The 27,760-nt window shown below is 43.5% G+C and overlaps 1 protein-coding gene across 2 annotated transcripts; it reads right to left on the reverse strand.

Moving 5' to 3' along the window:
• Positions 1 to 705: 705 nt before the first annotated feature.
• LOC124033701 (C-type lectin domain family 18 member A-like) lies at positions 706 to 27,177 on the reverse strand. Of its 2 annotated transcripts, none has more exons than XM_046345892.1 (13): positions 26,860 to 27,177; positions 25,515 to 25,584; positions 24,306 to 24,397; positions 17,216 to 17,446; positions 16,849 to 16,946; positions 16,644 to 16,765; positions 13,081 to 13,188; positions 12,827 to 12,919; positions 11,405 to 11,511; positions 11,197 to 11,326; positions 10,963 to 11,059; positions 10,318 to 10,409; positions 706 to 1,141 (listed from the first exon to the last, which is right to left on the reverse strand). In XM_046345892.1, the coding sequence occupies exons 1-13, from the start codon at positions 26,935 to 26,937 to the stop codon at positions 942 to 944; spliced, it is 1,518 nt and encodes a 505-aa protein (XP_046201848.1). In that variant the 5' UTR covers positions 26,938 to 27,177; the 3' UTR covers positions 706 to 941. The 2 variants fall into 2 exon arrangements, with proteins under 2 accessions (XP_046201848.1, XP_046201849.1); XM_046345893.1 differs by lacking the exon at positions 706 to 1,141 and adding an exon at positions 6,359 to 6,841.
• Positions 27,178 to 27,760: the final 583 nt, after the last annotated feature.

Consider the following 27,760-nt stretch of genomic DNA (forward strand, 5'->3'; position numbering starts at 1 on the left):
CATCTCTCCCTCTGTTATTTATTCATTTATTGGCACACTCCCTCGCTTTTCTACTCCTCTGCCAGATCCCCTCCTCCCCTCTACCTCTCCTCTTCCCAGAGCTAAAGAAACGTCTCATCAGTTGACCAGGTGCACCTCTCCACTGTAGAGGACCATCCTCTCTCCTCTATGCCCTTTTCCACCCTTCCTCTCTCTCTCTCTCCAGTCCAAACTCCTCCCTCCTCTTATCGCTTCTCCTTTCCCCTCCCATCTCCTCTGTTTCTGCCTCACGCTCCGCTCCATGTTTTTGCTTGCTCCCTCACTCCTCTATCTCACTCCTTCTTTCCTTGCTTCTCCCCGTCTCCTTGTTTCTCCACTCCTTCTCCTCCACATCCCACTTTCACTCTACTCTCCTCGTCTATCCCTGTATTCCTCCCACTCTCCAACACTCCTCATCTCTTCATCCTCCCCTCTCCTCCCTCCCTCTCCAATAAATGGTTCTAATCAGAGGGCTGAAGAGATACATTAGCCTCTCTGGCGTGTCTGAGACGAGCCCTGTCTCTCCCTGCATCTTTTCTTTCCACACACACAAACACACACACACAGCATTCCAAGTTAGACCACATTTAACAGAAGAATGCTTGCAACTGATTTGATTTTGATCTGATCGGAGGCTGACAATGATTTCCTATCCTCCTTGAGGCCATTAAGTGTTGAAAAATCAAATGCAAAGGAAGACTTTATTGGGATGAAGTAAACAGCAGGTCAAATCCATTATCTTCACAGTAAAGGCTCATGGATATTCTGAAATGTTCTCAATGTCCATAATGTCCATAAAGACATTGGGACTAAACGTTGGAAAAACAAAAAGTCATGATAGATGCTCATTAAAATAAATAGATTTTATACTTTGCTTAGGAGAATTATGAGTTCTATGAGTTGCAACGAGCCTAGTCTGTCTATCATGGCTTAATATCATCAGGTGGAACTAATGCATCTAAAGCAAACCAATCGACTCTATTTCCCATGTCCCACTCCAGTGCAAGTTGAATGTCTTGGCCTGAGCTGAACACGACCCTATTATAAAGAGTGTGGTTAGAGGTCCCATCCAGGTTAGCTGCTGTAGATTCTGAGGACGGGGGACGCCATTTTGAGATGAAACCTGCAGCCGTGATGGAGAACATGTAAACAGAGGGAGAGTAAGTCAAATGGTTAATAACAAGACAAAGTGGTCACTGACTGAAAACGTACGCTTCCTCCCCCCTCCCCGTTATCATCCGACCTCTTCCTGTTCCTCCCCCCTCCTATTGCCAGACATACACTAGCTGGAGTGGGCAGTTCTTTTCTCTCCATCTCGTGGTGAGGAGGCTCTCAAGAGCAGCCAGGGCCATTCTGTCCTCACAGCACAATGCTGCTTTCTCATTAACTCTTATCAAAGTTCATCTGGCATCCAAATGCAATGTGCCGGCCGCTCGGTCTGCAATAAAGAGAGGGAGAGAGGAGTAGACAAAGACAGAGGGAAGAGAGAATAGGGAGAACATGTTCCCATAATGTAGATAAAGGGCTAAAAGATATTGGTTTAATGATGAGGGAACTGTAGCGTATTCACAAGCTCCCCTTTTGAATAGATTCAGTTATTGGTTTGTGCTAAAATTAGTTACTGTTCCTATTAGGCAGTGGGCCCTGATAATTCTCTCTCCCCATAACCATATAATTGGCTTTGTGTGTATGGATTTGGAGGGCTGGGAAATAAATGAGAAATGCATTAGTACCTTGGAGAGAAATAAAGATGCACCTTATCAACCTATCCTATACAGTAGAGTGTTTATCTGAGCAGTGGCATGTTATTTACTCTTCAACTAGTTCTCCCAAACACATTGAGGTTATACAGGGGACAAGGGGTTCACATCTGGGTGAACGTCGGGGGCAACACTGGGGCGGCAGGTTGCCTAGTGGTTAGAGCGTTGGACCAGTAACCGAAAGGCTGCTAGATCCCTGAACTAACAAGTTAAAAATGTCATTCTGCCCCTGAACGGCATTTTAAATAAGAATTTGTTCTTAACTGACCTGCCTAGTTAAATAAACAAATAAACAGTCTCTGATGCTGGCCCTTAATTGGGCAATCAGGGCCATTGATTGGTTGGAGAATCCACTCACCTGCTGTCTCAGGTCTTAATAAGTTAGTAAAAGGTAGGGATGAAAACCAGAACACACTGCATCCCCCAATAACTGGAGGGACATTGGTTTATGCTAACTCTATAGGCCTTGTCTACTACTGTCTATATCCCCTACCATCAACCTCCCCATAAGAGTCGTAATCAGACATCCCTCTCTCACCCCCTCGTTGCAGGTGGGCATTGGAGCCCTCATTACCATTGGAATGTAAAATGCTTTAATTGACCACTGATTGCAGCCTTCAGTAGCCCTGCTGCTTTGACATACTTATATACCCAGAAAGAGAGAGGAGAGAGAGAGAGGAAAGAGAGAGAGTGGGGAAAGAGAAAGGAGAGAGAGGAGAAAGAGAGAGGAGAGAGAGGAGAAAGAGTGAGGAGAAAAGGAGAGAGAGAGAGGAAAGAGAGGAGAAAGAGAGAGGAGAGAGAGGAGAAAGAGATAGGAGAGAGGAGAGAGAGAGAGAGATGGAAACGGTGGGAGAGAGAGAGAGAGAGAGAGAGAGAGAGAGAGAGAGAGAGAGAGGGGAGAGAGAGAGAGAGAGAGGGATGGAAAAGGTGGGAGAGAGAGAGAGAGAAAGGGATGGAAAAGGTGGGAGAGAGAGAGAGAGAAAGGGATGTAAAAGGTGGGAGAGAAAGAGGGAGAGAGGAACAGAGAGAGAGGGATGGAAAAGGTGGGAGAGAGAGAGAGATGGGAGAGAGAAAAAGAGAGAGAGGGATGGAAAAGGTGGGAGAGAGAGAGAGAGAGAAAGGGATGGAAAAGGTGGGAGAGAGAGAGAGAGAGAAAGGGATGTAAAAGGTGGGAGAGAAAGAGGGAGAGAGGAACAGAGCCAGTGAATATAATAGAAAAAGTAATAGAAGGACAGTGAGAGAAACACCTCCAGAATAAATGAGCCATAGCGGAGGAGAGGAGAGGAAGGGTTGGGTCTGAAGGGGAGCTCAGTTATCTGTGAGCTCTGAGTAATTGTCTCTATTGTTGTGGCTGATTATCAGCCGCTGGTTTAACCAGACTAATCTGGAGCTCTCCTCCCCGCTGAAAGGCCCACATATCTCCTCCACATGCCGCCAGCTACACTACCACTACGCTGCTATTCAGGTACTTTATTCTTCTTCTGTGAAAGAGAGCAGTGAACGACGTCACCATTTTTACCCCTGGCTTCCTCCATGGTGATTCAAACGGCACTTCGTTGTGTAGATAAATATCTGTAGGAATCAGAGGAGACTGTCTGATCCCATAAACACCACAGGAGCGTTTAATCATGACGGATGGTGTCTGTGGGAGTGGATCCATGCAGCTCAGACGAACCCCCGCTGCATTATGAAGTCCACAAACACAAATATTTAAACAAGACTCGGTGTAAGGTTAAATCAGACTCCGCTAGAGTTATGCATGTGTGTATCTGAGAGAATTCAGTTGGGGGGTGTTGTGTGTGTGTGCGTGCGTGCGTGCGTGCTTGTGTTTGACAATGAGAAAGAAGTGCCTCAGTCTGTCCCTCTCAACATGTGTGTATGCTCGCGCGTGTGTGTGTGTGTGTGTGTGTGTAACCCTGAATATGTGTGTGTGTGTGTGTGTGTGTGTAAGAGCTGTGGGTTTTGGGGATGCTGCTCTTCCCCTGCTCCCTCTTTAATTGGCTCCTGGCCCATTGGCCTTGCTTGAATGGAGAGTCATTTAGAGACTTTCCCTCTCACACACAACAGTAATTGTCATCCTCCTTCCGCTCGCTGCCCCAGGAGAAATTGCATTCCCGTTTCCTTACAATGGTGGGTCGGTGGCGGACTAGGGCAGTAATATCGCTGTTATTACCATGACAATGGGAGCTAATTCCACTGGCACTGCCTCCATTCTGAGGCGAGCTACGGCGGCAGCTTATCAGAGGGCACCATGAGACCAGCGGGCTGCAGGCCGGCCAGTCACGCTAACACTGGCTCTAGGATAGAGCTCTGTCTCTTACATGGAGCATGGGCACACACACACACACACACACACACACACACACACACACACACACACACACACACACACACACACACACACACACACACACACACAGACAGACACACACACAGACAGACAGACAGACAGACAGACAGACAGACAGACAGACAGACAGACAGACAGACAGACAGACAGACAGACAGACAGACAGACAGACAGACAGACAGACAGACAGACAGACAGACAGACAGACAGACAGACAGACAGACACACGTGGTTCATTCAAAACACACACTGTAACATGTTTTTATCCAGTGCGATATTCCAAATTTGCCTGTTTTTGTGCGATATTCCAAATGCCTGTATTACATTTTCGATTTAATGAACGTTTATGTCCTCACGTTGTCTTTTTGGTCTCGTCTCATTCATTCGTTCTGTGCCGTGTCAGAGAGGAAGAGGCAGAGCGAGAGGTTTCACTCTCTCCAGAATCTGTCCAAAATAAACTCTTATTTTGGCTTATTTTGGACCTAAGCTTGTCGCCGTCCTTCCCACCTTTGGGACAATGACTCCCATTGTTAGGGTGGAGACATGAGTATCTCATCATTATAACTCTGGCGGTGTGCACCCTTCCCATTTACACACACACCAAGCCCCTCCCCCTGCCTCTCAAAACAACAAAGGTGACATCACTTCTTCCTCTCTGATCAGCGGTTTCAACACGCTATTTGCATTTGAGGTTTGGTGGTCCAACAGAATGGGTCACATGGACACCGAAACACATTGAGATATTATTTTACTGTAATAGAGTAGAAGGTATTGATACTCTTTTTATGTCTCAACTTCTCTAAAACTGGAGTCTCAATGAACATTGATTCTGGAAATGTAATGCTCTGCACAGAATGACAGTGGACAGGCTGACATGCTGTTCAAACAGTTGGAGATGGACAGAAGGGTGTGTTCATAACAAATGAATGGTTTTGCCTTGTAATCTAGCAAAAAACTTGAAATATAAAGATTAGTTTGAGACCTGTGTTCATTTTTTATAATGCCCGCTACAACGTTAGTCATTATTAGTGAATGTACACTATGTATGGTTTTTAACAAAAATGGCTTTCTCATAGACAGACTTGAAAGCCAGATCAGTGATTATTGCAAAGAAAGCCAGTTAAACTATTTAGATAAAGTAATTATATATAGCCTGGTCAATTTCACAAGCCCTGAATTCATTTGATTATTGCTGACTGTTTGAAATGCAGTGTATTTGACCTTTAATTGTACAACAAAGCTTAGCTAGAAAAACCTTAAAATAATCTAGATACTGTATATCATGAATCGCCCATAAGTGAAAAAAATTGAGATCTGATTTTTAGGCCATATCAGCCAGCCCTAGTGCACCCACACACTTTACATGCATACATGTAAATCAAGACTCAGTCGCAGCACACACATTGTCATACAAACAGTTAGAAGCTCGAAAACCAGTTTCATCTGCATTATGGCATGTCTATCACATGAACACAGTATCTACATTTCTTACTGCATCTACAATCAATACCACGTTATCAGTTTGTTCAGTGTAGAGCAGAACAACCCCGACTATGACCTACTGTAAGTCAAAATGCCTCCCTGTATTCTTTACTGTAAATGCATAGTGATTTCTCAAGGCTGATTTGCTTGCTATGTGGTGAATATGGGTGATTGTACTTCCATTTTAAAAACAACTATTTCAGTAGTTTTGTCTTTTGTCCCAATCAGCTGTTGAGTGGCAGCGCGTCTACGTAGTGGGCTTGGCATTAACACCACTGATGAATGCAGGTATGGTAAACACACACATACTGTTATTGCTCGTCTTCATCCTCCACTGCCCACCTGTTAACCTGGTGACCTTCTCCCAGCTTTGTTCATTTGCATGATTCCACTGCAGCACTGCAGGTTGGTTTAATCCCTCTCTCTGCAGCCGACTCCTCCCCTCATCCTCCCACCCTCATCCCCTTCTCCCCTCCTAGTGCTGCCTGCCAGACAGCTGAACACACTCATCCCTGGTCCATAGGGATTGCTGGACACTGTCTGTGATGTCACCTCAGAGACGCTCCCAACACACAGGAGTAAAACTGGCCTCTTCCCAAACTAGTGTAGGACACACATCACAGTGCCACATTCACAAACTATTGCAAACAAATACTCACATACTAGAACACAAAAGTTTCACTGAAAACCATACACACTCACAGAGACCAATATAATTACCCAGTCTGGAAAAATACCCCACAACACATTGTAGCAAACCGTTTTAATTCACTTACTGGATGATTGAGAAAGCAAAAATAGTGGTTGTCATGGTACTGTACATTCAGTGCATTGGGGAGAATTGTACAATCAAACTGACAATGAAGGGAGGCAGTTATGGCAAACATCACAAATGAATCATAATTTAGCTAAGTCTGAAAAAAATCATATGCAATACAGAAAACTGCACAGTACAAAACAGATTTGTGCTGCCATGGACCATCTACAGTTGAGCACTGGATAGACGGGCCCAGTCCTGACCAGCAACAGGGGATATGTGCAACAAGGGTTGGAGTGAAAAACACTGGATGAAATAAGACCAATAAGACCAGCTTCTGCTTGACACACCCAGACCGGGTCCAACGAACGGCCCAAACAACCCACCTCCCCAACCCCTCCAATGCTGTGCTCTCCACCCCCGAGTGCAGAGTTCATCACCGGCCAACCTCCCACAGGGCAATGTGCTCTGGACCTGTGGATGTACACACACACACACACACACACACACACACACACACACACACACACACACACACACACACACACACACACACACACACACACACACACACACACACACACACACACACACACACACACACACACACACACACACACACACACAGAGGAGTAATAGAGACAGACAGAGTAGAGGGAATAAATGGTATGGAATGTATCCCAAATCCCCAGTAATCGTAGCCTGGGCTCCATTCAGACGTGAGTGTGCAGAGAACATTAATATTCTACAACACAGCGGAGGAGGCTAATAATGGAGCACCTTTTCTCTATAGACACATACTGTACACACCCACACATACTGTACACACACCACACATACTGTATACACACCACACATACTGTACACACCCACACACTGCACATACTGTACACACACCACACATACTGTACACACACCACACATACTGTACACACACCACACATACTGTACACGCACCACACATACTGTACACACCCAAATACTGCACATACTGTACACACCCACACACCACACATACTGTACACACAACACACCACACATACTGTACACACACCACACATACTGTACACACCCACACACCACACATACTGTACACACACCACACATACTGTACACACCCACACACCACACATACTGTACACACCCACACATACTGTATACACACCACACATACTGTATACACACCACACATACTGTACACACCCACACACCACACATACTGTATACACCCACACACCACACATACTGTACACACACCACACACACCACACATACTGTATACACACCACTCATACTGTACACACACCACACATACTGTACACACACCACACATACTGTACACACACCACACATACTGTACACACCCACACATACTGTACACACCCACACACCACACATACTGTACACACCCACACACCACACATACTGTACACACCCACACACCACACATACTGTACACACACCACACATACTGTACACACACCACACATACTGTGCACACCCACACACCACACATACTGTATACACACCACCCATACTATACACACACCACACATACTGTACACACACCACACATACTGTATACACACCACACATACTGTACACACCCACACACACCCACCACACATACTGTACACACCACACACTGTACACACCCACACACCACACATACTGTACACACACCACACATACTGTATACACACCACACATACTGTACACACCCACACACACCCACCACACATACTGTACACACCACACACTGTACACACCCACACACCACACATACTGTACACACACCACACACCACACATACTGTACACACCCACACACACCCACCACACATACTGTACACACCACACACTGTACACACCCACACACCACACATACTGTACACACCACACATACTGTACACACACCACACATACTGTGCACACCCACACACCACACATATTGTACACACACCACACATACTGTACACACCCACATGCACCTACACATACTGTATACAACCACACATACTGTACACACCCACGTGCACCCACACATACTGTACACAACCACACATACTGTACACACCCACGTGCACACACACACACCACACATACTGTACACACACCCACACCACACACACTGTACACACCCACACACATACAGTACATACCCACGTGCACACAAACACCATACATACACGAGTGCAAACACGCACACAAAACTATTTTCCAGTAATCTTTCATTGGGCCTTGTTTTCATTTTGGGCAATGAGGGCCCAAAATGGAACCCCCAACAGTCAAGGGGTAGGAGGGGAGGATACACAATTCCCATGGTGCAGAACACTGGAACAGCCACACCCCTCCCTCTCTAAAAAAAATATATACTGTATATATATACACACACACACACACACACACACACACACACACACACACACACACACACACACACACACACACACACACACACACACACACACACACACACACACACTATCTAGGTAATTGTGTGGACCCCTCAGGCTCCCTGTTCTTTCCACTTATAATTTTATTGCCAATTAACAGAACACATCAATGCAGCTTCACAATTATACCTTCAGGGGGGTATGAGATAGAGGGAGTGTGTGTGTGTGTGTGTGTGTGTGTGTGTGTGTGTGTGTGTGTGTGTGTGTGTGTGTGTGTGTGTGTGTGTGTGTGTGTGTGTGTGTGTGTGTGTGTGTGTGTGTGTGTGTGTGTGTGTGTAGGGGAGCTATTAATCACAGTCAAATCCATTCATTTCACTCTTTGTTGCTCCAATGAATCTTTTGTTTTAGAGTGCTTGTGTAGAGGGGATTGAGCTAAACATGATCCCAGCTAGTCCAGCTGTGTTCTCATGTGTTCGGTTTTCACCAGCCTTATCACTCCACTTTGAGCTCTGGTCCCACCCACCCACCCACCCACCCACCCACCCACCCACCCACCCACCCACCCACCCACCCACACACTCCTCTCCAATCCTCTTTACTGACCCCTCTCTACACAAAGGCTTCTCTCTCTATAAGAAGAGAGAACCAATGGTTTTCCATCAATCGGCACCAGGAGATTCAGAGCTTTTAAACGGTGAGCTGTTAAAAACGTCCAGCAACACTGACTGGATTAGTACAACCCTGGATGATCAATACACACAATTAACCAAACCCAAACAAACAATACCACCCTCCAATTCTGAATCAATCACACAGGTGAATTATAGAGGGGAGAAATGTGTGTGTGTGTTTGGACACTTGGTGCCATTGTAGGCCTGACGTATATCGATCTCTAGAAGGCTCTTTATGAGGAGCCCTGAGTGCCATTGATTCCAGCTGAGTGTATCATTAAAACGTGCGGGCCGTGTCACACAGCCTCTCCCTAATAAACAAAGACGGTAAACACTGCACCCAGATCAGGAGTTAGGGCTGTGATGTGTTTATGTGTTCTCTGCTTGGGTTTTATACTGAACACTTACTTTGACTCCAGCATCCCTCAGCCAGAGAGACAAGGTAAAGATTTAGGGTCCTGATGTCTTTCCCTTGCATGCTGCTCTATGGTCAGTTTAGAGTTTTCTGCTGTGATGGTAAGAGTAGGATTTGGGGATGGTAAGCTGATCCAGATCTGTGTTGTATAGGTAACTTCTACCTATAGTGTTTGAACTTCTCTCTGTCTGTCAGGATTTTTTTACGAGCTGCTGTCAGTCTCTCTCTTAATCTGTTGTCATGGTGATGTCAATGTCCAACAGGTGTTTTAAACCACCTGCAGGTTTAGAGAGTTTTAAGATGTATCAGTGAATGCTACATCTAATGGTACTGAGTGGATGCAGTGTGAGGACAGATTCCCTTGATTAGAATATCTCAGCATCTCTTGTGTGTTTCTCTCTACCTCTCTCTCCCTCCCTCTCTTTTCACTTCTCTTTGTCTCAACTCTCATAGAGTTGTGTTCTCTCACCGTACTGGCAGATGTATCGGTTGCGTGTTTTACAGCGCTGGTCGTTCCAGTTGAAGGCGCTGGAAGCCTGCAGCTCCACACAGTTCCCAAAGCTGCAGGGAGAGAGGCACAAGGGAGAGAAGTGGGGGAGGAAGAGTGAGATGGAGAGAGGGGACACAGAGACATCTGGTGGTCAGATAGAAAATAACAGTTCTGCTTTCAAACACAGTAGCCTCAATGTCCCGGGCCCGTATCCACAAAGCATCTCAGATAAGGTGTACTGATCTAGGATCTGTCCATATAATCATATTCATTTTGATCTAAAAGGAAAAACTGATCCTAAATCAGCACTCCTACTCTGAGATGCGTTGTGGGTATGAGCCAAGGCTTCTCTCCTCCTGACACAAGAGGGTGAGGTGATAATGTTAAGCTACGAGAGACTATACCTGTGTTCCACACAATGTAGAATAACCATGATGGTATCAATATGTTCATTCCAGTAAAAAATATAGTGGAGTCGCATTTGCAGTGCCTCATTCCACCTGCTTACTGTAGAGTCTGACTACAATAATATTATTTTATGATTATCCATTCATTCGTGATAATACAAAGTTATAATTGTTGTTACTATTATCATTAAGTTGTCAAAAGTTATGACTCTCTCACCCCTGGTTGTCAGGCTGTCCAAAGGCGAAGCTGTTGTATGTGGGGATTTCTCCTGAGTCCCAGCGGAAAGAGTCCTTTAGAGGTTTATATGTCAGCCCTGGACACAATACACACAACCTTACGCTTATCCTTATCTCACCTTTAGATATCTCAATGCTGTTCACACAAACTCCCAAAGTCAGTTTGTCAAAGCTATTTGGCTGTACGTATAGAAGGACAGTGACAGTGACGTACCGATCCAGAAGTTGCGTGTCTCAAAGTCAGGGTCTGTGACCTCGTTGCTGGTCTCCAACTGGCTGAGGTAAAATACGAGGATGTCCTGAACTTTCTGGTTGTGGATCTGGGCCAGAATCCCCCCTCGCTCCTGGGGTCCAAACACACACCACAATATGGGTTACACACACTCACACACTCACACTCTCTCACTCTCTCACTCTCTAACCTGACAGCGGGTCTTGGCTCCATAGTAGGTGTCGACCTCTGGAGACACCATGAAGCACTCTCCATCTATCCTCACGTCACAGCTGTGGAAGGGAAACTGCTGCCTCTCTACAGAAACATAAGCAACACACATTAGGCCTCAGTAAAGGAGACACCAGGCACTGACCATCCATCTTGGCTCAAACTCAATGTACAGACCGCAATCCGCAATCCGCAATAAACACTATGCCCTTTTATCATTTTGACTTGCTCAACTCCTACGTCCTCTCTCCTCCGTCCTCACTCGCCTCCTTTGGAAAACATCAAAGTTAATCGAGGAGAGTCGGCAAGCAGAGTGAAGGTGGATGAAAATGCAATCGCTTGAAATGAGACGGTCCTTCTCCACTTGTGCGTCAATAGGCAAATTACGTTTACAGAGGTGGATCCCATAATAAATGTGTAAAGTGATCAAAACAAATTAAGTTAGTTGATGAAGATATTTTATAGATAAAACAATAAGTAGCATATTGTTTTTAAATGTGTGCATGTTCTTAGTCTCTGACAAAACAAAAGCTGATTCAAGGGGGGGGGGGGGGGGGTGTGACAGACTTCAAAACTCTTCCGCGATAGGATACACAAGTATCGTCGACGAAAGGTGGCTATCGAGGAGGGGAGGACACTCTTCCTACTGACGAATTGACACACTGCTCGACCACCCGATCCCTTATCGGTTTCCAGGTCAAAGAGGAGAGAGGATGGAGGAGAGAGGACGAAGAAGAGAGGATGGAGGACAATCTTTTGCCCAAACAAGAAAAACCCCTGAGATGCATATGGCTTGAGAACACAGTAAACATTGGAATCCATACTGGCTCAAACTAGCAGATACAACTTGAATCTAATCAGGCTGAAGCTTAATAGAAAAAGGGTGCATTGGCTTAGATACAATGATGACAGGAGTCTGGTTCATTCTGGTTAAAAGTAATGGTGAGACTGTGCCACATTAGCTACATAAACTTATTCCCACCAGGGTTGGGGTCAATTACTTTTAAATTCAAACAGTAAAGAATTGGAATTTCAATGTAACTCATGGATTGACTGGAATTTAAATGGAATTGACCACAACCCTGATTCCCACACACATACACACTCACCTGCACACTCAGCACCCCCATAAACAACATCACACTCAGCACCCCCAAAACCAACATCACACTCAGCACCCCCATAAACAACATCACACTCAGCACCCCCAAAACCAACATCACACTCAGCACCCCCATAAACAACATCACACTCACCGCCCACATAACCAACATCACACTCACCTGCACACTCAGCACCCCCAAAACCAACATCACACTCAGCACCGCCATAAACAACATCACACTCAACGCCACATAACCAACATCACACTCACCGCCCACATAACCAATATCACACTCACCTGCACACTCAGCACCTCCATAACCAACATCACACTTGCAGGAGCACTCCTCTTCCTTGTAGCGGCCGTGCACACACTTCACACTGCAGCGCACTGAAACACACACACACAGTCACATACAGTATATCGACCATGATGCACCTACAGAGATACCTGAACACACACACTGCAGAGCATGGCTCGTCAGACACACAGAGATAATAATGACTGTGGTAGACTGTCAGACTGGTAAACACGAGCACATAGGCTGGTACCCTGACAAAATCGTCCAGTGAATCTAGGCCCACAATGACACTGGCAGGAGGAGATGTTCAGACGACCATGCTGCCCACAGCTCATACGACATGGATTCCTGGGGGTCTCTGGAACACAGATACAATTTTCTAAATAGCTTTGCTTAAAATCTTCATTTTTCCATGAATACATTTAGCCTCCAGTTGGTGCTTGTTATCTGACAAGGCCATAATTGCATGGTAAGTGGTTAAGTGTTGGCTATACTGTTAAACCGGATTAGGTGAAAACCCCTTCACATGACAATACTTTAAGTGAGGCAAAAAATACACTTAACGTCTTTGGCTCAAAATAGATAATGAACTGTCATCTTCAATAGAGGTGATACGTCGCTTTTAGTGCACTAAAGAGATTCTAAGAAAAAAATCTGTAGAGAACAGAGTTGGTTGAAATAGATACTACTTTGAGTAAGGAACAGCTAATATGATTAAAATGCTAACATTTTTCCCTAATTTAAAGATAGACTAATTTATATGACATAGGTTCACAAAATAAACAGCATAGAGGGTCAATTTCAGCAACAACTAACACGGAGCTTAAAAACTAAGGTGTCATTGTACGCTGATGATTCATGTTTTCTTTTAAAACCACAATTGGAGTCTCTGCACGGCCTCTTAGAGGATCTAGATACTTTTGCTATCCTCTCTGGATTAAATGCAAATTATGTATTACGTATTGGATCACTAAAAAATGCCCATTTTACATTACCGTGTAGTTTACCAATTAAATGGTCTGACGGAGATGTGGACATACTCCGTATACAAATTCCAAAAGAAAGAAATTATTTCACTCCAATATATTTTTATAGAAAGTTAGCAAAAATAGATAAGATCTTGCTACCTTGGAAAGGAAAATACCTGTCTATTTGTGGAAAAATCACCCTGATTAACTCCTTAGTTATATCACAGTTGACCTATTTGCTTATGGTTTTGCCTACACCTAGTGACCTGCTTTTTAAATTATATGAACAAAAAATATTCAATTTGATTTGGAACGGCAAGCCAGATAAAATTAAAAGGGCCAATTTATATAACGAATATGAATTTGGTGGGCAGAAATGATTAAATATTAAAGCATTAGACCTCTCACTAAAGGCATCAGTCATACAAAAGTTATACTTAAATCCAAACTGGTTCTCTAGTCAATTGGTACGAATGTCTCATCCTATGTTCAGTAAGGGCCTTTTCCCCTTCCTGATTACACCTGCTCACTTTCAGTTGTTTGAAAAGGAAATAATCTCCAAAATATCTTTATATTTTAAACAAGCCTTAGAAAGATGGTTGCAATTTCAGTTTAATTCACCTGAAAGGACGGAACAAATAGTACAACAAATATTGTGGTTAAATTCAAATATACTTATTGATTAAAAAACTGTATTTATCGAAGAAATTTAAAAAAAGGTATAATTTTAGTGAATGATATAAATAGGACTGGTGGAGTTATGTCACACATGCAGCTAACACAGACATATGGAAATGTCTGCTAAACACAAAATTACAACCAATTAATTGCAGCATTACCACAAAAATGGAAGAGCCAAGTAGAAGGGGAAAAAAGTAAGGAACTTGTCTGTCGGCCTTGTATTAAAGAACATAAATGGTTAAACAAAAGTATGATAAATAAAAACATATACCAATTTCATTTAAGGACCAAAAAACTGACAGCTGTGCCATATAAATTGCAAAATAGTTGGGAAGCGATTTTTGATGTACCCATTCCATGGCACATGGTTTATGACTTGATGCGCAAAACTTCACGTTTCAATATAAATTACTATATAAAATTCTTGCAAGTAATAGAATGTTATATATATGGGAGATACAATCTTCCCAGCTCTGCAGATTCTGCTGTGAGGAGGCAGAGTCATTAGATCATTTATTTTGGTATTGTCCATATGTAGCTGGTTTTTGGTCACAGGTCCAGGAATGGCTGAAGAATTGCAACATTTGCCTGGAACTAACACTACAGATAGCAATACTGGGTGATTTGAAAAGCCATAGTCAATCAATCAATAATATAATAATTATTTTAGCAAAAATGTTTATTTTTAATTTACAATCTGTAGAATCTACGAATCTATGAGAATAGGAAGGTTCAATTATTTTATGAAGCATCACAGCACAGTTGAAAAATATATGGCAAATTTAAATCCGAAATGGATGATGTTGAAAGATAGATGGGAGGGGTTGAATGAAGCTGAAGGGTGGGACTACTAACAAGATAAACAATGTAAAGCATACGGGATCTGTAAAATGTATATAGGTTCGGAACGTCTGTGTAATAGCATAGTTACAAATAGAAATCAAACTGGATGGACATCATAAATAGAGGAAGGACTAAGAACAAACAAGAGAGAACTATTGTAAAGTAGACTGTGTCTGTAAAATGTGTGTAAGATGTATAAATTGAAGGTAAAAGCAGAAGTGTTTATTAGTTTACTCCAATTGGGGGATCGGCGGTAGGGCTTGCGGGGAATAATAGTAAAGGTATATTCTTTAAAAAAGTATGTATGTCTATATAGGTGTGTGTGTGTATATGTATGCATGCATGTATGGATATATATATTTACCCCCAAAATATGGGGGGATTGGAAATGATGCAGACAATTACATTGGAAGCAATATTAAGCTGATCATCCCTCAAAAAACAAACAAACAAAAAAACACGGAGCCCAAACAGGCTGCGCGTGTGCGCCATCGCGCATACATTTATTTTATCCCCCTACACCAAACGCGACCATGACACGCAGGTTAAAATATCAAAACAAACTCTGAACCAATGACATTCATTTGGGGACAGGTTGAAAAGCATTAAACATGTATGGCAATTTAGCTAGTTAGCCTGTACTTGCTGGCTAATTTGTCCTATTTAGCTAGCTTGATGTTGCTAGCTAATTTGTCCTGGGATATAAACATTGAGTTGTTATTTTACCTGAAATGCACATGGTCCTCTACTCCGACAATTAATCCACACATAAATCGGACAACCGAATCGTTTCTAGTCATCTCTCCTCCTTCCAGGCTTTTTCATCTTTGAACTTATATGGTGATTGGCATCCACACTTTCATAGTATTACCACGACAACCGGAAAAACGTCTTTCGTCTTTCAATCACTCACGTGGATATAACGAATAGCACGTGGGTACCTGCTTCTATAAACCAATGAGGAGATGGGAGAGGCAGGACTTGCAGTGCGATCTGCGTCAGAAATAGAAAGGAGTTCTATTTTTGCCCTTGGCAACGCAGATGCTCGTTGGTGCGTGCGAGCAGTGTGGGTGCAATAATTGAATAACATGGATTTCAAAATGTATTTTGCAATGCTCGCGCACACGAGGTGTCCGGTCTGGTCAGCATATAAGAGCGTTGAAGTGCGAGGCTAAACTTCACTACTGTAACAGTGTGAAGCAAACCCATGCACATGCGCAGATACTCTCACTCATCGCAATATCTGCGGTGCTGCTCGTGGCAACATAATATCACTGAGTCTACCTTTAATGAATGAGAGTGTTCTCTATAGGGGTCTCACCACACAGTCCTCCCACATGGTCCCACAGTCTGAAGCAGCCTGACATGGAAGAGGTGCAGAGAGAACAGGAGAAACCAGCCACATAGGGCACCACCAACCTCCCATTCACCTCCCAGTTACCCCTGCAGAGACATATCACACACAAAGGCTGAGTACTAAAACAGTAGGGGAAGTCTGACATCAGGTATACAAGTAGTGTTCTTACCCAGGGGAGTATGCACAGACAAACAGTTCCCAGAGAGCATCACCCCTCAGACACAACTGTCTGGCACAGCCCACATTACTGGAGGTGGCCCACACCAACTACAGGTGAGAGAGAGAGCGAAAGCGAGAGCAAGAGCGAGAGAGAGCGAGAGAGAGCGAGAGAGAGAGAGCGAGAGTGAGACGGACAGACGGACAGACAGAGTTGGAGAGAAACAGAGTGGGAAAGGGAGTATATTGGCGACACAATGTATTGGCATGTGGGCAACACAAACTCAAATTGAATTGAGAGTTGAATTAAGACTTCTTGTTTTGACAAAGTTACTTAGGGTTTCTGCACAGTTGGCAGATCCAGTACTGTTAACCATTACCTGTGTGTAGTGTTGGCAGGTAGCATTCTCTCTGCATTGCCCACTCAGGTACATGTAATCCCGCCCTTCCTCGAACCATGAGTCAATGACCTCAGCAAATGAGCTGGTAGCATGGGCTGAATAATGGGTGTTCCAGCCAATGTGGCGGAGCGGTTGGTCCTGAGGAGCGGGATTTGTGTGGCAGGACTTTGCCCTCCCCTGGGCAAGTTTGACCAGCTTTTCACTCCAGTCCTACAGATATGAGGAAGAGGGGGAGACAACACACACACATGTTTAAACAAATACAATGGGGAACTACCTTCCCATGACTGAGGGTGACAGACCGACTTCCTCTCTTTGTGACCTAAAGGGCTCTTTTTCAGGGACACATTTTGCTTTTGGGACACTCCCATGCCAGGCTCTCCATTTATCCTCCTACTGTTCATGTTCACTGACAAGGTTTCTTCTGAAGACTTAGTTGCTTGGCTCTGAAAATCGATAGCCTAAAATGGATACGGTATTTAGGCAGGGACAGATGGGGAGATCGATAAAATGACAGACTGTGTGGGAGTATGGGAGAGAAAGAAAGAAAGTTGGTTGTATGAGCACAGACCATGGCACAGTGACTCTGCTGCTCTGCCAGCTGACCATTAGGTCACTGAGTATACTATCTCATCCTCATAGGCCTTAAATAGATCAACAACAGCAAGTGTGCTATCCCTTCGCTAAAGGCCAACACAGGCCATGTGATGGTACCTGATCTTAAACAAGACAGTCCTAAATAAACTACACAGTCAGGATGGTGAACACCGGACACCCTGGGAGGCTGAAAGGTGATCTCTGCTTTCAAAGCTGGTGCACTTAGGGGAGGATTCCGGCTAAGCAAGGTGGCCTACGAGCCCTGTATTTGTATTTATTATGGATCCCCATTAGTGCTACTCTACATGGGGTCCACCACAATTAAGGCAGTTATACAATTTTAAAGACATTGCAATACATTCACAGCACACTGTGTGCCCTCAGGCCCCTACTCCACCACTACCACATATATACAATACAAAATCCATGAGTACATGTGTGTGTATAGTGAGTATGTTTTCGTGTGTGTGTATGCATGCGACTGTGCCTATGCTAGTGTTTCTTCACAGGTGTTTCACAAAGTGTATTTGTATCTGTTTTTAATATTACTGCTTGCATCAGTTACTTGATATGGAATAGAGTTCCATGTAGTCATGGCTCTATGTAATACTATGCGCCTCCCATAGTCTGTTCTGGACTTGGGGACTGTGAAGACCTGTATTTAACATATCCTCTCTAAGCTTTACAGGAATGTGGTTCTGAATATAAAACAGCAACACCTCCACCATTGGCATTTCTGTCTTTTCTGTAAATGTTATAACCTTGTATTGCTACCACTGTATCATCAAAGGTATTATCTAAGTGAGTTTCAGAGATAGTCAGAATATGAATATCATATTATTGATTTCATGAACCTTGTTTCTTAAGCTACATATGTTAATGTTGGCTATTTGGAGCACTTTTCTGGGATGCTTACTTGTTTTCAGTGCTTTACTGGAACATTTTGCAGAAGTAGATATGCTCATGTTATGTTAGTGCAGGGTGAGCTGCACACAGTGGACATCCAACTAGGGCACAACGCCTCAGTGCTTACAGTATGAATCTCATCATAGGTACATGATTACTGCATAGTACATTGGGGCGGCAGGGTAGCCTAGTGATTAGAGCGTTAGAGCGTTGGACTAGTAACCGGAAGGTTGCTAGTTCAAACAACCGAGCTGACAAGGTACAAATCTGTCGTTCTGCCCCTGAACAGGCAGTTAACCCACTTTTCCTAGGCTGTCATTGAAAATAAGAATTTGTCTAGTTAAATAAAGGTAAAATTTAAAACATTAGCTGTAGGATCAGCGAAGTCAGTTAGAGGGGCATAAATAGGGGACCACAGCATTGCTCCTCAGAGATTATGCCAGCCTTCCATCACCTTGAGAGGGCCCCAACACAAACAGACTCTCCAGGCCACTCCTGTCCTACTGATAGCCACAGCTCACAGCCTGCCTGTGTGTACTCAGCAGAGCTCACAGCTGGTGTTTTCACCTGAATGTGTGTTATAAAAAACACCCCCCTTAGAGAGGAGCCAGAATGAGACAGCCAAACAAATCAGTGTAATTTCCTCCACAGTGGCTTGAATTGGTCCACTGACAGGTGAAAAGAGGGGAGTTTTCACCTTGTCACCTTTTAAGTTAATCTTCCTCTGGCACATTAGTGTTAATATTTAAGGGCCTTCTAAAAGGGAACACTGACCCGTTTGTCAATTATTCTACCTTGCAGTGAAGTAAGAGATCCTTAATACTCAAAAACACTAACTGGAGACATGTGTTTCAATTTATGAAGGAAAATACCTACTAAAACTCAGATGAAGGTCTTATGACTGACACATGAAAACATTGGAGAGAATACAGCAGGCCCAGTGTATGGGAGTATTCATGCCATATTATAAAGAGCTTGGAAAGGATGATGTTGCTTCCTGTGGGACTAACTTCATCATTAGCACTACTTCCTCATCATAGGACATTTGTTGTTTGATGAATGGAGGGATGTCCAGATGTCAGGGGAGTGACAGCTAATTAAGAGTCTGTGCTAAGCCCCTTTGAGCACATTGTTCCCTCTGATGTCTCCTGGTCAAAATCATCAGCGCACGCTTTGATGCCACCAGAGGGGAGCAGGGTCACCGGGCAAGTCCCCTTCTTGAATGTTCCATTTAAGTAAGTACAGGAGTGAAGCAAAGACCAGACATAAGAGTATGTTGAGTCTTACTCTGTTATGGTCCGTAAAGGCAACAACTTATAGCTGAGGAATTGATGTTGGCAAGGAGTGCAGTCCATAAAATAAGCCAAGACAGCACAGAGCTTTTAATAGCAAAGTGACAATCAGCAGGAACACTGTTTCCCAGGGGATATTTTCATGCCCACTCAAAACTGTCTTTTAGCCGTGAGAGTCCTCAGCTAAGTGGAGACATTAAGTGGGTTGAACTTTGACGTAAAGTACTGTAAATTACTTAGCTACAGATGCACACATAGCCTATACACTTTCTCTCACACATACCCAGCATACAAAACTTGAAATGACGTCATTACAACGAGAAAATGAATTTCTGCAACGAGTAGACGTTAAACAAATGCCACACTCTCCTGTCTTACACCAAAAGAAAATACTTAATTTCCATTTCTGTATTTGAAGTAAAGTACCTCCTATTGTCAGACAGGCTTCCCCAGCCCTCGGTGAACCTCCAGAGGTTATGGACTGAGTACAGAGAGAGAAGTGCCTCATTTGTGAAACTGTGTGGAGCGCTGCTCTTTTATCTCCTGAAGAGAAGAAGAAGAGGGAGGATGCTGCAGGGCCACACTATAATATCTTTACCAACACAATGAGACAGCACTTACCCACGCCTGCTGCCCTGCCTGGGTGGAAATTCCTCAAAGAGAATCACAAACGCAGCTAAAGCCCTGAGCCTTTTAAGCGTTTATCAGTAAAGCTCCTTAATATGCTTCTTCAGCTCGCCCGGGATTCCTCCATCGGCCTTCGCAAGCAAATGACCTGTAATACCACAGTCCTGAATACAGCATGATAATATCCTCATCCTCTTTTTCTCATTAAGTGTTATCAGCTATGTGCAGTTTGCAGATGCTTAGCAGCAGTCTAGGAACTCTGCTCTATGTGTATACATGGGCTTTGAGAACGCAATCTATGATAAGTGACGGTTTTGGACGAAACAGCCATTAGGCCTCTAGGACATACTATCCAACCCCACTGTTTTGTGTTTCATTATCCACTGATTGTCCTCTGTCATCGTCTGTCCTTATGCAATGTAAGCTTGAGATAAGGGAGATAAGACTGGCACAGTAAAAGTGTCACGCCCTGATCTGTTTCACCTGTCCTTGTGCTTGTCTCCACCCGCCTCCAGGTGTCGCCCTTCTTCCCAATTATCCCTGTGCATTTATTCCTGTGTTCTCTGTCTGTTTGTTGCCAGTTCATCTTGTTCATTGAAGCTTACCAGCATTTGTCCTGTCAGCTCCTATCGTTTCCCAGCCTCTTTCCTCGTCCTCCTGGTTTTTGACCATTGCCTATCCTGACCCTGTACCCGCCCCCCTGAGTCTGCCTGCCCTCCTGTACCTTTGCTCCACCTCTGGATTACTGAACTCTGCCTGTCCCTGACCCTGAGTCCGCCTGCCCTCCTGTACCTTTGCTCCACCTCTGGATTACTGAACTCTGCCTGTCCCTGACCCTGAGTCTGCCTGCCCTCCTGTACCTTTGCTCCACCTCTGGATTACTGAACTCTGCCTGTCCCTGACCCTGAGTCTGCCTGCCCTCCTGTACCTTTGCTCCACCTCTGGATTACTGAACTCTGCCTGTCCCTGACCCTGAGTCCGCCTGCTGTCCTGTACCTTTGCTCCACCTCTGGATTACTGAACTCTGCCTGTCCCTGACCCTGAGTCCGCCTGCTGTCCTGTACCTTTGCCGTACCCTGGATTTTCAACCCATGCCTGTCTTTGCCTGCCCCTGTGCCACAATAAACATTATTACTTTGACAGACTGCATCTGGGTCTTACCTTGATCCCTGATAAATAGATGGCATCAGATATGGAGAAAATGCCCAGTGGTTCTCATTGACTCAACAAACAGGGGGATTATCATTGGAGGCTTGTCCCTCATTAGTGTTGTTTCAGGCTGCACAGTGCCCACCCACACTATTCACTCAGTCCTTTGGTAACATGCTTGTTTTGTCTCACTTTATCTGAGTGTTTAAGTGGAAATCATGAGACTATCCCTGAGACCGTTAGTCTGCATTACCTAATCAGTGATTAAAACTACAACTTCTTCAATTTAGTTCAATTAAGTTCAGTTAAGATTAATTTACATTGCCTTCAGAAAGTATTCACACTTCTTGACTTTTTCCACATTTTGTGTTACAGCCTGAATTCAAAATGGATTACATTGAGATTGTTTTGACACTGGCCTACACACAATACCCCATAATTTAAAAAATATTAATTAAAAATGAAAATCTGAAATGTTTTGAGTCAATAAGTATTCAACCCCTTTGTTATGGCAAGCCTAAATAAGGTACGGAGTAAAAATGTGCTTAACAAGTCACATAATAAGTTGCATGGACTCACACTGTGTGCAATAATAGTGTTTAACATGATTTTTGAATGACTACCTCATCTCTGGACCCCACACGTACAATTATCTGTGAAGTCCCTCAGTCGAGCAGTGAATTTCAAACTCGGATTCAACAACAAAGATCAGGGAGGTTTTCCAAAGCCTCGCAAAGAAGGGCACCTATTGGTAGACGGATAAAAATAAAGAAATCAGAAATTGAATTTCCCAGTGAGCATGGTGAAGTTATTAATTACACTTTGGATGGTGTATCAATACACCCAGTCACTACAAAGATACAGGTGTCCTTCCTTACTCAGATGCCGGAGAGGAAGGAAACCGTGAGTGAGTTACAGTTTTAACTTAAATCTACTTGAAAATCTATGGCCTGAAAATGGCTGTCCAGCTATAATTCACAACCAATTTGACAGAGCTTGAATAATTATGAAAAGAATAATGGGAAAATGTTGCACAATCCAGGTGTGGAAAGATCTTAGAGACTTACCCAGAAAGGCTCTCTACTGTAATCACTGCCAAAGGTGCTTCTACAAAGTATTGACTCAGGGGTGAATGCACCAATTTGTAAGTCGCTCTGCATAAGAGCGTCTGCTAAATGACTTAAATGTAAATGTAAATGTGGGGTGTGAATACGTATGTCAATTAAATATGTCTGTATTTCATTTTCAATACATTTGCAAACATTTCTAAAAACATGTTTTCACTTTGCCATTATGGGATATTGTGTGTAGATGGGTGAGAGGGACAAAAAAATGTAATCCGTTTTGAATTCAGGCTGGAACACAACCAAATGTAGAATAAGTCAAGGGGTCTGAATGCTTGCTGAGGGACTGTATACAACTAGTCGCTGTAATTTTCACATGACTAGTCAGTCTGCGGGCAAACAACGATTCTAAAAGTGAGGAAACCCTAAATCTAACTGAGCCACCAGGGAGGCGCTGCCATTGACTTCATCTACACACACTGATTTAACATCTATCCTGCCTGTTAGTTTGAGTAGAGACAGAGAGACACAGTATGTAATCCTCCTGGTCCCTAACAGATATATCTATCTCAGAGCCCCAGGGACAGATCCCAGATCCACCCCACAAAGTGTTTATGGCCTTCAGCATTAACACCCTGCCAGACAGCACCATACAGAACAGCTGTGATGTCAGTGCCCCCGTGAATGGAACATGCACTGTCTACATTTACACACTGATCCCCACTGTCTCTCACTGTTGGGAATATCAACGTTTCAACAGAAGATACCCTGTGAGAAATCTCTGGTGTCGCTGCCTTTCTTTAGTTGTTAGAGATGGGGAAATGGGGATACCCTCAGAGAGGGAGGAACTGTGACTACTTATGAGGATACGATTTCAACTGATCTGTACAGTACCTTTGGATATAATATATAGCTGTGTAATAAATCATGGATCAAATGGAGGGCCTTTACCAAGGGCTCGGTTAACCAAGAGACAGACTCTGTGACAAACTGTAATTGGGAGCATGGGAAAGAGTACAGGGGAGGGTTTCTGGCAGAGCTCTATTTAAGGTGACCTTGGTGTCCAGCAGGCAGCAGCAGCCATGTAAATCAGTGATGTGTTTCAAAGGGGCCAGCCTGCATGGCAGCACGGCAGTCGGCATAGTTACATTTGCTTACAGCTCCGGGTAGAAGTTGCCATCATAGAGCTAGGACCAGCCTATCCTCCCCAATCAGACGGGCAGACATACAAACAGACAGACAAACTGACACACACACACACACACACACACACACACACACACACACACACACACACACACACACACACACACACACACACACACACACACACACACACACACACACACACACACACACACACACACACACACACACACACACACACACACACACACACAAGAAATATAATGAAAGGCAGGCAAGGCAACTAACCATTTTTTGCATGTTAGCGGCCATGGGGGTGACCCAGCTGCGCAGCCTATTGTGCTGTGTAACAATCAGAAAATGCTCCTTCAACCCAAGCCCTGGAATAAAGAAAAGCACACAATTATTTAGGACTGGTCGCCATGGCAATGGAATGCAAGTGTCTGTAAGGGGGGCAAGAGGGTTGGCTGAAAGGTCTGATACAGTAGCACTCCACAACATTGGGACAGTGAATATCCACAGCCTGTACATGCCATAGGCTAAATAAATGTGTATGGCCTATCATTTGGAGAACTGAAATTTGTATGGCCTATCATTTGGAGAACTGAAATTTGTATGACCTATCATTTGGAGAACTGAAATTTGTATGACCTATCATTTGGAGAACTGAAATGTGTATGACCTATCATTTGGAGAACTGAAATTTGTATGACCTATCATTTGGAGAACTGAAATTTGTATGACCTATCATTTGGAGAACTGAAATTTGTATGACCTATCATTTGGAGAACTGAAATTTGTATGACCTATCATTTGGAGAACTGAAATTTGTATGACCTATCATTTGGAGAACTGAAATTTGTATGACCTATCATTTGGAGAACTGAAATTTGTATGACCTATCATTGGATAACTAATATCTCTATTCAATATTAAGGCCTTGTAGCCTTACTGAGGAGGTTTTTCCCAAATAGGATTCTGACAGAAATATAACAAAATATTACAGTTTTCACAATCCTATAGCATTCTTTATTTTATTGGGAAAGAAGAAAAATCGCATAGGTTATATTGATTAATCATAGCATAACATAATTTACTAATGAATGTTATCGGCTGTTTAGCCTAAATGCTAATCACATTTGAGCAATTTACAAGTTAAGATGGAATGTAGGAAACAGATGACAACTTACAAGTTGTATTTGCGTAAAATGAGTTAGTTAGTCCAGTATGGCTCAGTTGATAGAGCATGGCGCAAGGGTTGTGGGTTCGATTCCCACGGGGTCCCAGTGTGAAAATGTATGCACTCATTACGATAAGTCGCACTGGATGAGAGGGTATGCTAAAATTTTAGCAGACCCTCTCAGGGTCTTTGCAAGAGAAGTTAATAAAACAATCACACTTTTCTTCACATATACTGTATCGCGTGCATCCGCCACCCTGAGGTTTTCCTCTGACCAGCGCTAAACCGAACACAGAACAGGCGATGCGCACTCTTACCGCTCTCAGATGAATCAACGCGGCCCGGTTTCTCCGTGATTATCCTATTCGCGTGGGTGCTGTTCAGGGTCTGGAGGGTCACCATGAAAAACAGAAGCAGACACGAGGGACCAGTTAGAGACCTCATTGCTACTGAGGTAAATCGTGCCAAGTACTCTAAACTCCTCGTGGACAAGTGGCTCCCTCTTTTACCCTCCTCTTCTCTCCCTCTCTTTCACTCCCACTCACTCTCTCTCTCCCCTTCCCACAAGTTGTCAACATTTTGCAACTGTTCTTATCCACTCACACGCACGTTCTTATCCACTCACACGCACACAGTTGGCCGCTACTCAAACTTCAGTTGAATGAATGATACACGATCAGCGATAAACCCACGCGGACAACCAAACTTCTAAAAGCTTTGCTGACCTTTTAACCACATAAATCAAATCAGTATTAAGTCGTGCAGTGGTGACCCGGTGGGGCTGTTTAGTCTGTTTAGCTATGTATATACGTGTGTCAAAACTTTTGACTGGTACTGTATATATATATATATATATATATATATATATATATACAGTACCAGTCAAAAGTTTTGACACACCTACTCGTTCAAGGGTTATTCTTTATTTTAGTATTTTCTATATTGTAGAATAATAGTGAGGATATCAAAACTATTAAATAACACATATGGAATCATTTAGTAAGCAAAAACGTTTTCAACAAATCATAATATATTTATATTTTGGATTCTTCAAAGTAGCCACCCTTTGCCTTGATGACAGCTTTGCACACTCTTGACATTCTCTCAATCAGCTTCACATGGAATGCTTTTCCAACAGTCTTGAAGGAGTTCCCACATATGCTGAGCACTTGTTGGCTGCTTTTCCTTCACTCTGTGGTCCAACTCATCCCAAACCATCCCAAACCATCTCAATGTTAGTGGTGGCTGTTTAACAGTCTGATAGCCTTGAGATAGAAGCTGTTAATTTAAACTGTTTAAGGGAACCCAATTCCCTTTAAAGTTAACTAAGTCATTGGCCCGCCCCATGAGCACAGACCTGATTGATTGGCCCGCCCTATGAGCACAGCACAGATTGATCTGGCGTCATGGGACAGCCATTTTCTGCTCTTCCGAATATATCCCCACCTGGAGAATCATCTGCAGACCAAGCTTACCTCAATTACGAGACGGCTATGGTTAGAGTAGAGACCAGCTTACCTCGATAACCGAGAGGGCTAAGGTTTGAGTAGATTGCTGAATTCTTAACCATACCACGTGGTTAAACTCTGAGACTATCGATACCGACAGAATAAGAACAAATATTTGATACTAATTACTAGTCTGCAGCTAGGAATTCTGTACCATTGAACGCGAAGTCCGACAACCGCCAAAACATCTATCTACAAGAACATTTCTGAAATGGGACTCTGAAGTATCCATTCTAGCCACGAGAGACGATCAGGCGAACTCTCCAACAGAAAGACGGACGATTCCAACAGATATTAGGACGACACACTCAGCGTAAATATATATTGATTGCAATTATTCCCGAATGAGTGACCGTTCTTGTGAAAAGGATTAGCATTTAAATTAATATAATTATCAAGTGTGTAGTGACTCATTTGCGTAATTCCCGTCTTTCACAGTCGACCCCCACTTCCCTTTTGTCCACCAAGCCGCGATACCAGTTTATCCCACTAGGGAAACTTCCGCTATCATTTACTTGTAACCATATCTACTGTTGGTTTATTTATGCATTTCTGTGATTATTTAGTTAGTAAATAAATGATTTAAGACAATTGATGTATGGATGATTCATAGAGAAGACTGGGTTCATGCAGATAACCAACAATTTCCGACTTTTGGAATGAGACTAAAGTGAGGTAAATAATAATAATTAGAAGACTAATTGATCAGATATTTGTCACGCCTTGGTCATTGTATCTTGTGTTTTTGTTTATTGTTTGGGTAGGCCAGGGTGTGACATGGGTTTATATGTTGTATTTCGTATTGGGGTTTGTATTAATTGGGAGTGTGTATTATTAGGGGTGTGTCTAGTTAGGCTTGGCTGCCTGAGGCGATTCCTAATTGGAGTCAGCTGATTCTCGTTGTCTCGGATTGGGAACCGTATTTAGGCAGCCTGAGTGCGCATTGTAATTCGTGGGTGATTGTACCTGTCTTAGTGTTAGTCACCAGATAGGCTGTATTAGTTTCACTCGTTTGTTGTTTTTGTATTTTCAGTTATTTCATGTACCGCATTATT

The sequence above is a fragment of the Oncorhynchus gorbuscha genome, linkage group LG04, assembly GCF_021184085.1.
Source record: "Oncorhynchus gorbuscha isolate QuinsamMale2020 ecotype Even-year linkage group LG04, OgorEven_v1.0, whole genome shotgun sequence".
Classification (NCBI taxonomy): Eukaryota; Metazoa; Chordata; class Actinopteri; order Salmoniformes; family Salmonidae; genus Oncorhynchus; species Oncorhynchus gorbuscha.

Bases quoted from the DNA above. Each gene is read 5' to 3' on its own strand.
- LOC124033701 (XM_046345892.1), bottom strand. From the start codon at position 26,937: ATGGATACTTCAGAGTCCCATTTCAGAAATGTTCTTGTAGATAGATGT. The intron at 11,327-11,404 runs GTTAGAGAGTGA...TTTGGACCCCAG, and splicing joins GAGCCAAGACCCGCTGTCAG to GAGCGAGGGGGGATTCTGGC. The intron at 11,060-11,196 runs GTACGTCACTGT...TATTGTGTCCAG, and splicing joins GACACGCAACTTCTGGATCG to GGCTGACATATAAACCTCTA.